This window comes from Portunus trituberculatus, chromosome 10 (genome assembly GCF_017591435.1).
Source record: "Portunus trituberculatus isolate SZX2019 chromosome 10, ASM1759143v1, whole genome shotgun sequence".
Classification (NCBI taxonomy): domain Eukaryota; kingdom Metazoa; phylum Arthropoda; class Malacostraca; order Decapoda; family Portunidae; genus Portunus; species Portunus trituberculatus.
In genome coordinates this window covers 3,860,589-3,873,546 of record NC_059264.1, presented here as the reverse complement: position 1 = coordinate 3,873,546, position 12,958 = coordinate 3,860,589, and the positions used below count along the sequence as shown (strand labels likewise).

At 40.4% G+C, this 12,958-nt stretch overlaps 1 protein-coding gene and 1 long non-coding RNA gene across 7 annotated transcripts in view; one reads left to right on the top strand and one right to left on the bottom strand.

Annotated features, from left to right (window-relative positions):
- Positions 1-10,745, top strand: part of LOC123501935 — a 27,841-nt gene extending 17,096 nt beyond the window's left edge. Inside the window, exon 2 of the long non-coding RNA XR_006673737.1 lies at positions 10,458-10,745. This is a non-coding gene — a long non-coding RNA (uncharacterized LOC123501935). The remainder of the gene's footprint in view (positions 1-10,457) is intronic.
- LOC123501925 (F-box DNA helicase 1-like) overlaps positions 1-12,958 on the bottom strand; it is a 25,244-nt gene extending 12,286 nt beyond the window's left edge. For 2 of the 6 annotated variants that reach the window (XM_045251009.1, XM_045251014.1), the window contains exons 1-11: positions 12,839-12,958; positions 10,428-10,577; positions 9,302-9,561; positions 8,439-8,599; positions 6,182-6,335; positions 5,114-5,309; positions 4,590-4,783; positions 3,620-3,706; positions 1,779-1,911; positions 1,571-1,648; positions 1,213-1,341 (exon numbers count right to left, since the gene is read on the bottom strand). In XM_045251009.1, coding sequence (XP_045106944.1) covers positions 1,213-1,341; positions 1,571-1,648; positions 1,779-1,911; positions 3,620-3,706; positions 4,590-4,783; positions 5,114-5,309; positions 6,182-6,335; positions 8,439-8,599; positions 9,302-9,561; positions 10,428-10,577 — 1,542 coding nt within the window. In that variant the 5' untranslated portion in view covers positions 12,839-12,958. Of the gene's footprint in view, positions 1-1,212; positions 1,342-1,570; positions 1,649-1,778; positions 1,912-3,619; positions 3,707-4,589; positions 4,784-5,113; positions 5,310-6,181; positions 6,336-8,438; positions 8,600-9,301; positions 9,562-10,427; positions 10,578-12,838 lie in introns of those variants that run through there. The other 4 variants (XM_045251013.1, XM_045251011.1, XM_045251012.1 and 1 more) reach the window with 4 other exon arrangements.

The following is a 12,958-nucleotide window of genomic DNA, read 5'->3' as shown; positions in this document are numbered from 1 at the left end:
CCCCCAACCCTCTTCTGCACCTCCTCACTCACTGCCTTCACACCTGCACCAGGCATACACACGTTCGTCCTCCTATCCCTGTCTTTCCCACAGAAAGTGCTATCTAAATACCTAACCTGAGAGTCACCCACCACACACACCTGAGGTGTGCTAGGCACAACCATCCTCCTCCTCTCCTCTACCCCCTTCTTTCTCCTTTCACTCACCACAACCACCTCATTCACTCCACTCTCACTCTCCCCTCCCCTCCAACAAACCGAACCTATTTTCACACTCAACAGGTTTAGTCCTATCCTCCCTAACTGCCTCCGCTTTCCTTCCCTCGCAACCTGCCATCTCTGCCCATCCTGACTACTATCTTTCCCAGTCTGGCTCGCCTGCTCCCTCTTCCCCACTCTGCTCTTCCCGACAGAGGGCCAAGCCACCCTGTCGCCTCAGAAGGTCCAACCTTCGGCCTAACACTGATCTCCTGCCTAATTTTTTCCACTGCCTCCCCAAGCCTCTTAACCTCCTCCTTCAACTCAAAGATGAGAACTTCATTCGCACTTTTCCCCTCACTTAGCTTTCTGATTTCCTCTCGCAATTCTCGGTGCTCAAGAGAAAGAACTAAATTCTCGCTCTTGAGCCTACACACCATACACTCAGAAAAGTCAACGACCTTCCTGTCATGCCCACACATCTCACACACAACAAACTCTCCCAATCCCATCTCAACACTCTCTTTCACGCACTCAATCACACTCTGATATACCTCAGTAGCTACCGCCATACTAATTTACAATCTGTTAACTCACAAACAAATAAAAATACTTGGTGACGGCGGGTGGGGAACCGCGGTGGTGGGGGCCTAAGTGAGGTCAACTAATCCTCTTTCAAGGTTAACTTGACAGTTACAAGCCTAGTCTCCTCGCTCTACCAAAATACTTTTAACTCACAAACACTGATTCTAACCACTATTTCACTCTAATCTAACACTTGCAGTACACACTTTCACTTCACTAACACTCAAAAGCACCACACACAGACACCAAGCACAAACACCACTCGCTAACTATAAAAACCACAGCCAAAAACGGAGCGCACACACAACACGTCCACTCGCCACCGCAGAGAGAGAGAGAGGAATTACAATTAGAGGTGAGAGAAGATTACAGCAGGTAGAGTGAGGCACTGTTGAGGGTTAGTGGAGTGATGGAGGAATGGCAGCAGTACCTTAGCACAAGCCTGGCACAGGAAGATGTCCAGCATGGAGGGGCTCATGTCCTGACCCTCGTCAATCATCACTACATCATACTGCAATAGTCTGGGCCGGCTCAGCTGCCACACCTTGAGCTGCCCATCCTGGCAAACAAAGAAGCATGAGCAACACACTGCACACCCTCAGGAACAAGGCAGAAATCAAAACACATTGATCTGTAGGTTGTGTGATGAAACCACACCATCCTCTTCAAAAGATCCTGTTCACTCTTTCAAAGCCATACTTGATGAGTTACACCATCTCATCTAAGAGATGTGAGACAGTATGTGTGGAGGGAGGGAAGGGAAGGGAAGGGCCACTACACCACCTCACCTGAGTCATACTGATTTGCTGGTGCCTTGAACACTTGGTCATCTCCGCCCAAACTGCCTCAGCATCAGCAAGAATCACCTGAGGAGGGACAGAGAAGGAGATAACGAGGAGAGGTAAACAGAAAAGAAGTGTGTTACCACCAGTGCTATGCCTAGATAATTGGCTAAACACATACACACTCACACACACTCAACCTTCAGTCTGCTACCTGGAGTCGAAAGTCATCTTCAATCTGTTCTCCATGTTTGTCGACTGTCGGTGTGTGTTGAAGTGTTAAGCGTTCGTCACTAGAGTTGAAGAACCTCTGGAGTGCCTTCTTCACCAGAGCCACACGACGTAACCTGGGAAAGTTAATGACATGAGAGGAGATGGAGATGTGGTGTTGCAGATTTTAAATTGGAACACAGGAAGGAAGTGGTGTTGGACAAGAGAGTAAAGAAGGAACTGGAAAACATGGATTAGAACTGAATTAAATTAATGGAGAAGGAAACATGGAGATCTGAGCTGGAAAAGAAAATGGATTGAAATTAAAATACAGGAGGGAACTTTGAGTGGAAATCTGGAGGAAATGGAAAGCATGGATGAAAAATTATTGAAACAAATAGAGAAAGAAACATGGAAATCAGTGAGAATAAGGATGAAGTGGCATGAAATCAGTGGAAAAGTAAATAGAAAAAGAAAAACAATAGAAATGGACAAAAAAGGAAAGTGAAACAGGTGGAAATGATACGGCAAAGAAATGGAAAATAGTAATACGGTACTACCTCAACCCAACATACAATTTTTTTTATATACGACGAAGAATTTCATATGATTTACACCTTGAAATACGAAGATATTTTTAAGATACGAATAGCCATCGGTAGGTGGCGAAGCTATTGCTCGGCTACCCGCATCCACTCAAACATTCAGTCCACGTTGTGTATCGTTGTTCATCCTTTGTGCATGTATGTGTCTGAGCTCCTCGGCAGTGTGTATTTTTTATAAGTTTTGTGAACTTAAGATCATGAGTCCCAAAAGTAAAAGTTTGGTGAGAAACACAAAATAGCCTGTATTCACACACTGGTTACACTTAGAAAGTCAATAAACGAGTGAGTACAAATGGTGTTCTGCCCACAAGCAACTTTTCCTCTTTGCAATGCAAAAAAAACAGAAGTCTCTAGAAGTCATGGTTACCAAAATATCACAGGTTGAATGAGGTGGTATCATTGGTTTATGTGGCCTTGTGTCTGATTGGGTTTAGTGGCCTTGGCTAGAGCGATAGAAAATGGGCCTCTCTCTCTCTCTCTCTCTCTCTCTCTCTCTCTCTCTCTCTCTCTCTCTCTCTCTCTCTCTCTCTCTCTCTCTCTCTCTCCTGTTCTGATACCACTCTCATTCAAAAGTTGTCTCCCCGCTACATGGCGAGAGACCTGAGGTATAGAATAAGGCGCGTGGGAGAGGTGGCGGAATCAGACACAGTGAAATCACTGTTGCTCCCACCATCCATCGTTGGTGATACAGTGATGTAGAGCATATGTTTACTCCTGATGAGTGTTGCCAGCTCACAAGCAAAGAAAACGGGAAGAAAATAGCCAAAATATAGCTGTAAAAAACCTAAACATCTATCGACGTGCCCCAAGTCTTGCACGATGAATGTCTATTGATGTGTCCCGAGTTTTGCAGGTTAAGTTGTTATTTTGGGCAATGTAGTTAATTTATATCATGCATACAATAAACATTGTATTTATCTTATATTAAATCTATATTTGGTTGGTATTTAAAGTATGTTAATTTTTTTGGGGGGTAAATTCATATCACAAGAACGAATTAATTCTATTTCCATTAATTTCTATGGGAAAAGTTTATTTGATACATGATTTTTTTTACATACAACGATCGTCGCAGAACAAATTAAATTCGCATGTCGAAGTACCACTGTAGTTGGAAATAGGAAAGAAAATGTGACTGTAGATGTGGATAGGAAAAAATAAATATGACAAAAAAGAAAACTAGGATAAGAAAAAAAATCAGCAAGAGAGAGAGAGAGAGAGAGAGAGAGAATCATATTACCTGTTTCCTGCACCCTCTCTCTTTGGTAGAAAATCTGAAAGGCTTCCTGCTCTCAAATCTGGCAAAAAGTTTTTGACGGCTTGATATCTGAAGGGAAGATGGAGAAATAAATTGATGGGTAGTAATAGGTAAACATGTAGGTAACTTAAATAATTAGTCAGTTAATTATTAAGTCAGTGAATTAATAATTTATTTAGTTAGGTGATTCATTAATGAGTCATGTATTAATTAGTTAGTTATTTAATCCATTCGGAACTGGGACACATTTTAACCTTGAGTTTTTTGAAAGATTAGACATTAGGAAGGATCTATGGAGGTCAGAAGATTAATGGCCACAGTCTTCACTATTTTAATCCCAACCCAAGTTTCTGAAGCTGTATAAAATCACCAAATAATAAACAGAATGGATATGGAAGTGTGTCATGTTAATGAGGAGGTTAAGAGAAGCAGATAGATAGGTGGATAGTTCATGAGTCACTTGAGTACATAGATTGAGTTTGCTAGTTTGTTAGTCAGTTAGTTCATTTGTGAGCCAGATGGTCAGTAAGGTAGTCTGTCAGTCAGTCAGTCTTACCTCCCCATTTAGCACCATAAAGCCAGTGGTACTACCATCATCATTACTTCATCCACCACCACTGCTATCATTATTACTTCAACCACCACCATTACTATCATCATTATCTTCATTACTTCATCTACCACCATTACTATCATCATTACCACCACCACCACCACTAGTCACTCCCAATTCCTTCCCCACAAGATACAATACAATATTACAACTACTTTCTGTCTACACCAAGCTGGCAATCCCACACAAGGAGGCCCAGACAAATACCACACACTCATTCATTCATCCTTACTACTACTACTACTACTACTGCTACTGCTGCTGCTGCTGCTGCTGCTGCTGCTACTGCTACTGCTACTACTACTACTACTACTACTACAAATAATCCATCAGCCTCACTTCCTCCCGACAAAACCGTATGCCATGGAGTGTGCGGTCTTCACTGTGGTGTTCTTAGGGAAGGATAGGCTGCAATACTCCTGCACTGACTTGTTGAACACCACCAGCAGGAAGTTCAAATCTGGCCTCTTCTTGCAGAGCTCCAGCAGTGTGGTGGTCTTGCCTGTGCCGGCGAAGGCTACAATCTTGACAATCTGGGAAAGAGTTAGGTTGTGGAGCTGTTCGGTGTGTGTTGGCTGTTTACTGATTTTTGGGGGATTCTAAGGTTGTTTTTGTGGTTTTAGTAAGAGTTATGAGAGTGTTTAGGTGTGTTTATGTGCTTCTATTGAGTTTTTAAGGGGGTTTTCATGATTGTAGTAGAAGTTATTTAGGTTTTTAAGTGTTGTCATGATTCTAATGAGAACTGTTTGGGTTTTCAAGGATATTTTCATCACTAATAATAACAGATAAACAATTTCTAGTGAAGTTACAGGCATTTTCATGTTTTTTCCATGATTGTAAAGACAAAACACACTAGAACACACATGATCACTCTGGAGGGGGTGGTTAATAATGCGCAGCTGCTCGTGTGTGTACTGTATGGCCATCTTGCGCTGAACATATCGCTCCATGGACTGCTGGCCAGCATGCTGCTCCTGCCTCACCACCTGCCCCTCCTCCAGCAAGCCTCCCCAGTCGTTCTCATACAGGTACAAGGCATAGAACACCTGGTAGTGGTACCTGGTGGGGGAGGCATGAGGTGTTGGCTGGGTTGTGTTGTGGTGTTGGGAGGGCAGTGTTGTGGTGTTGAGAGGGCAGTGTGGTGTTGGGTAGTGTTGTGGTGTTGGCAGGGTAGTGTTGTGGTGTTGAGAGGGCAGTGTGGTGTTGGGTTGTGCTGTGGTGTTGGGCAGTGTTGTGGTATTGGGTTTTCTTAAAGGTTTTGGTTGTTTTTTCTTTGGTGCTTTTGAGAAGTTTTAGTGGAAGTTATTATCATTATAACCATTCACTATTATCATTATTATTTGTTCAGTTTTCAAGGGTGTTTTTAGAGTGTTTTTCCTGTCTTTTCTTAGCTATATTCACTGGTTCTGGTGGAATTTACTTTTTCCAAACTTCAATGTTATTTTTCGATGCTTTGGCGGTTTTCTTGTCTACTTTTGACTTGTTTTCATGGAAGTTATTTATTGATCTATTTTATTTTTCAATTTTTAAAGACTTTTCAATACTTTGCTGTCTTTCCTAAAATAAGAGTTACAGGAAAAGCTACAAAGGTTCAAAGGAAGAATATACAAAAATTCAAGGTAGAGACTAAGAATTTGTAAGTAGAAGTCCAAGGAAAAAATATGCAGAAGTTTAAAAGTTGATAGAGGCTAAAAGTTTACGAGTAAAAATTCAAAGATTGGTAGAAAGTTGGTAGGAATTCATAGGTAGAAGTTCAAAAGAAGAATATACAGAAGATCAAAGGTTAGTAGAGAGAAAAAAAAATCATGATTGGAAGTTTAAAGAAGGAATATACAGAAAATCAAAGTTTGGTAGAGGTTAAAAGTTCATAAGTAGAAGTTCAAAATAAGAAAAGACAGAGATTCAAAGCTTGGAGGAGGCAACAAACACACCGCATGGGTAGACAGATGTGGCTGGAGGTGGTGGTGTGGAAGAGGAAGACCGCGATGGAGTAGAAGGCTTCCACCACCACACAGGGCGAGAAGAGTGAGCCGGGACGCAGCAGCAGGCGGATCAGAGCATGGACGTCCCACACATCATGCGACACTGCGGGTGGATTGTTGGACTGAGTGTGAACCAAGGTGGAATTAAAGATAAGGTGTGCAAAGATGTGTAAATAAGATGTCAAATTTGAAAGTACTCGTAGTAAATGAAAAATGTCAAATTTGAAAGGACTGTGTAACCTAAAAAGGTGTAAAATTTAAAGTTAGCGTAAGTAAATAGATGTAAAATTTGAAAGGACTTAGTGTAAATGAATAAAATGTAAAACTTCAAAGGACTCGATGTAAATAAATGCGATCTAAAATTTGAAAGATGGCCGTATAAACTGATGTGTTTAGTTACAAAAAAAAAAAAAAAAATAAATAAATAAATAAATAAAAAAATAAAATGAATAAACAAATAGATAAAAATATAGAAATAAATAAAAACTAATAAAATAGTAAAAGTAAATCAAATAAAACAAATCAAAGGAATTAATTTCATATGTGTAAAATCTGAAATGACTCAATAAAGTGTGAATTGGTGTAGAGTTTAAAATAAAAGAACATGGAAATATAATAAATAAATAAGTAAATAAATAAACAAACTGTGGGTTATAGACTTCTATCCCAAATAAAGATAAACACTACTGAACAGATAAATGGAGAGTGAATAGATAAAGGCACACGAAAAAGCTGAGAGAAAGAAAGAAAGAAAAAGAAAGAAAGAAAGAAAGAAGATAAAGAAAGAAAGAAAAGAGGAAAGAAGAAGAAGAAGAAGAAAAAAAAAAAAAAAGAAGAAGAGGAAAGAAGAGATGAAAAAGAAAGAGAAGAGGAATCAGGAAAGGAGACGATGAAGAAGAAGAAGAAAAATACAGAAAAGAAAAAGCTCTACACAGATAAAGCTAACACACACACACACACACACACACACACACACACCACGTAGTGTAGTGGTTATAAAGCTCGACTCACAATCGAGAGGGCTGGGTTCGAGTCCTGGAAAGCGGCGAGGCAAATGGGCAAGCCTCTTAATGTGTGACCCCTGTTCAGCTAGCAGTAAGTAGGTACAGGATGTAACTCGAGGAATTGTGGCCTCGCTTTCCCGGTGTGTGGAGTGTGTGTGTCGTGATCTCAGTCCTATCTGAAGATCGGTCTATGAGTTCTGAGCTCACTCCGTAATGGGGAAGACTGGCTGGGTGACCAGCAGACAACCATGGTGAATTACACACACACACACACACACACACACACACACTTTTAGAGAAACATAATTTGCTAAGGAATATTGGAATAGCATTTCACTACATGGACAAAGAAATTATGAAGAAATTGATAAGTACTATAATAAGACCCAGATTGGAATATGCAGGAGTACTGTGGACCCCTCATAAAAAGAAACACATAAGGAAATTGGAGAGACTACAAAAAATGGCTACAAGAATGATTCGAGAATTTGAAGGGATAACATATGAGGAGAGACTAAAGGCTATGGATCTACCAACCCTGGAACAAAGAAGGGAGAGAAGAGACCTGATACAAGTTTATAAATTGATCAATGGAATGGACCAAGTGGATAATGAGAAACTGATCCTGAGAGAAGAATATGGCATCCGAAGCACAAGATCGCATAGTAAAAAGCTGAGAAAAGGAAGATGTCTAAGAGATGTTAAAAAATATAGTTTCCCGCAAAGATGCATTGTGACGTGGAACAGTTTAAATGAAGAAGTAGTGTCTGCAATGAGTGTGCATACTTTTAAAGTAAGATTGGATAAGTGTAGATATGGAGACGGGGCCACACGAGCATAAAGCCCAGGCCCTGTAAAACTACAACTAGGTAAATACACACACACACACACGGCTGGTAGCTCAGTGGTTAGAACGCTGGCTTCACAAGCCAGAGGACCGGGGTTCGATTCCCCGGCCGGGTGGAGATATTTGGGTGTGTCTCCTTTCACGTGTAGCCCCTGTTCACCTAACAGTGAGTAGGTATGGGATGTAAATTGAGGAGTTGTGACCTTGTTGTCCCGGTGTGTGGTGTGTGCCTGGTCTCAGGCCTATCCGAAGATCGGAAATAATGAGCTCTGAGCTCGTTCCGTAGGGTAATGTCTGGCTGTCTCATCAGAGACTGCAGCAGATCAAACAGTGAAACACAGAATTAACTACACACATAGAGCAATGGTAGCAGCCAGGTGCCAGAGTGTGTGGGGCTGCGGCAGGAGGGATGGGCTGAGTTGTGCGAGGGTGTCCTGGGCCAGCGGGTAAAGGCGGTGGCCCTGCAGCAGTGTTGGGGAGGTGCCATGGGGTGCGCTGTGCCTCCTCCCCACCATCCTGATGTGCCAGAGAAGACGGCGTGAGTGTATGGGGAGAATATAAAGAGAGAGAGAGAGAGAGAGAGAGAGAGAGAGAGAGAGAGAGAGAGAGAGAGAGAGAGAGAGAGAGAGAGAGAGAGAGAGACTAAAATAAAATAAAATAAATAAATAAACAATTTCCTAGCGGGTGGGATTTGAGATAGGAGGTACCCAAAAAGTATCCATTTTAGCCTATAAATTCCTGTGAAAAGTCCACATGGTATTAAACACACACACACACACACACACACACACACACACACACCTTTTCCACACAACATAAACTACATACACTACTCTTATTACAATCCTTCATCTTGTTCTCTGGTATGCTCTGGAACTCCCTGCCTGCTTCTGTATTCCCACCTTCCTGTGACCTGAACTCTTACCAAAAAAAGGAGTTTCAAGACACATCCTCTAAACTTTAATGACTGCGTTTGACTCTGTTTTGGGGTCTGGCTGAATAAATAACCACAAATCACATATAGAATGAGTTACTTAACTGAAAATAATACCGCTGCCCAAAATAACAACAATGATATTAATAATAATAATAATAATAATAATAATCTCAGAACTTCCATGCAGAAACAATAATAATAAGAAATACTAATAAAAATGCTGCTACAATAAAAAATAGCAATAATTACAACAATAACAATAACAACAACAAGAACCGTACCTTATAATACTAACGAGGCAATTTGAGGTCGAGGTGATGTCATAGCGGTTACAAAGACGCTTTACCACTTGTTTTGCTTTTAAGACACCACCGCCACCACCACCACCGTCACCATCATCATCATCACCATCACCATCATCATCATCACCATCACCATCATCATCATCACCGTCATCACCACCCTTACACAACAGTAGTGATGAGATGGGGCTGGAGGGTGCCAACTTGTAGTGATGATACAGTTTCTTCCAAGGCAGGAACTGGTAGTGAAAAAGTGGTAGTAGTAGTGGTGGTGGTGGTGGTGGTGGTGGTGGTGGTGGTAGTAGTAGTAGTAATAGTAGCAGTAGCAGTAGCAGTAGTAGTAGTAGCAGTAGCAGTAGTAGAAGTAGTAGTAGCAGAAGTAGTACTAATAGTGTTGGTAGTAGTAGTAATAGTGGTGGTAGTAGTAGTAATTGTAATAGTGGTAAAGGTGGTGGTGGTGGTAGTGGTGGTGGAATTTAAAAAGTGAATAGAAAAAAGATTAATGAATAGAGAGAGAGAGAGAGAGAGAGAGAGAGAGAGAGAGAGAGAGAGAGAGAGAGAGAGAGAGAGAGAGAGAGAGAGAGTTACCTAATTCCTTTTCATTTGATTATCACAATATTCATTAGTTACAATACATTCTGTCCTCATATGCAAATTACAAGCATTTCTAAGTGAGTGTTTGTGTATATACATGTATTAATGTATCATATGTATGCATCTGCCTCTTTTACAAAAAAAAAAAAAAAAAATATACATAGAAGCTGCAACTCAATCCAAAAAAATACAAATGATATCCATAAACTAAAGAAAAATAAGACAAAACAATGCCTACAATTGTCAAAAAAAAGAAAACTACTGGAATTTATCTAAAAAAAAAAAAAAAAAAAAAAAAAAATGCAACACAGCAATCCCAATGACACAAGCAAGAGGGAAATGCAACACAAATTTCAACACATTCCACTAAAAGAACACAAATAAACAGTCACTCCCCAAAACAACACAAACAGCATAAAAAAAAACAGGCAAACACTCAACACTCTCCCAAAACACAAACACACTCAACTCTGCAACACAAACGAGCAAACAAGCAGACAAACACACTCACCGCTGGGTTTCGTATCACCTCATACCACAGGCGGCACACGCTGGTACAGGTGGTGATGAGAAAGTTGTAAGGGAGCTGCGACAACACCACCTCCAGCACCTCCACTGGCAGGCTGAGTCCCGCCCCTGAGAGGACCCCCATGTGTGCCATCTGTGCAGGGAAGGTGGCTTGTGACATGTGACTAATGATGTCCAGTGTTGTCTTTGTATACCTGCTCAGGGACTGGCATCTAAGTGGGTCTTTTTCTTTAATCCTATTTGTTGCCTTGGCCAGACTTCCCCTCTTATGTTAAAATAAACAAAATAAAGATTGGACTACTGCCAGTGCCTGAAAGTCCTGAAACTTGTACTCTGTCAAGGGGAAATTACTCTGACATAATTTGATCAAATATTGGCAAATTTTTCACGTTCATTTGTCAATTTCCTTGTCCCATGTTGAGTAGCACAAGAGGTCATGATTTTGAAATTGCTCATTTTACAATACAATTGGAGATTTGGAAAAGATTATTTAGTTTGAGGCATGTTGACCTGTGGAATGCATTGCTTGCCAAGCTTGTTCAGTGTGGAAATACTGAAATATTTATATGTGGCCTTGCTCTTCATCTTGGAGGCCTGCTCTTTCACTACCAATGCCTGAGTAACAGTTTTTGTGGTTCCACCAGACAGTTATATATTGCTGCATATGATGCACTTTCCAGCCAGTTCTTGTTGATAACTTTAATTACTCATGAAACTGTTTATTGGATGGCACATCAGTAGAGTGAGGCTTTCCATTCCGATCCTCTACCTGATGTGTGGAGGATAGGAAGCCCACCAGGTAGGAGGTTAATATCTTATTAAATCCTCTGACTCAGTGGTTCTTAAAGTGGTTGATGGAACCATCCAAGGGATCGATGAACATCAAGGGGGTCGATAAATATTCACTGGATCAATGAACATCCAGAGGGACAGTGAATATTGCTGTTGGGATTGAAGGGACCATTAAAGTTTTCACCTGGAAATTCTATAATCTAGATAATCATTTGTTATAATATGAAGAAAATCAGGTACCACCAGATTAAAAAAATAAACAAGTTCTTGAATTCAAACCATTTGTAATAATGTTTCAGTAATTAATCTTGAAAAATTTAAGTATCGCTGGCAACACTACCTTCCACCAACCCTCATTGCCTCACAGCTCTACTGTCCATTCTTACAACTTCACATCTTACAATAGAGAAGCATCAAGAAATCTTGCTAACTAAACAGGCCAATGTTTCAGATACACCATGTTCATTTTCTTTTTCAAGTGGCAAATAGCTGTTTTTATTTTGTAATTTTTTTTCTCTTGGCTGCCATCACTGATGTAAAAAACACTACTACTACTACTACTACTGTTACTTCTACTACTACTGCTATTGCTGCTGCTGCTGCTGCTGCTGCTGCCCAAATCACCACTACTACTACCACTATACTGTACATGGTTTTTGCCATCGGAATTATTTTCCTCAAGTTAAAAGATAGGTAAGGGGTTAATGGAAATTTTGAAACTTCATTGGGGGATTGACAAGTTGAAAAGTTTGACAACCCCTACCCTAACCCATTTCAATACTTTAATCATGTCCTACGCCATTCAGATGTTGTAATCAATCCTGATGAGATATGTTTTCCACGTAAATTTGCAGTTTTAGCCAATATACCCTATCTTATATTTTTCCCTATGTCTAACAAGCTTGGGGACCTCCTGGGAAAGCAGGATATTAACTCAATGTAACCTAACCTAACCCAATTTTCCGATAGGGTAAAATGGGGGTTAGAAATGCTCATAGAAGTGTGATCTAGACCACGAGAATGTGTACAGTGACGTGTGGTGCATTGGTTGAAACTGCAATAATACCGTTTTCCAATCCCAGGATCATTGTAGTCATCCATTTCTGTAAAGGCTCCACCCTATCTTAGTCCATTCTAAAATAAGACCAAAAGTGTACTGCATACCTAGTCTAAGTGTGGCCTAACCAAAGATAAGTATAGCCATAAAATTACACAGGTTGTTTTGTAACTCACTCTCATATTAATAAAACTGTGCCTTATTTGTTCTACCGTATGCATACAACAAACATTATAAAAACTTTCCTGGCTCAAAGATATGGCCGTGTTCATGACGTGTATGTATAATAATATAGCATAGACATCCTCCTTTACAATCATGAAGAAGGACTAACGCTCTGCAGACATAGCGTTATTCTTGTAGCAATGTCATAATGTTTTAGTATTTCATTTTTTATATCAACAACCAGGGCGGGCCAGTTCTTTCATCTGTTCTAGTCCTAAATCATGATTATATATTCGTAAAAAAATGACTTTATTCTTAAACAAAGGCTACTGATGAAAGGCCCAAAATTACATCAGACATGTCAACAAAACAAAACTCACGCCAAAAATCAGCCAGAAGTCCCTCAACTCGCCCCCAGATAAATAGTTTGAACACACCCACCAGTGCACCACCTGCTCAGCCAGTCAGCCAGCTGATTTGTGTCATTTTCTCTAATCACT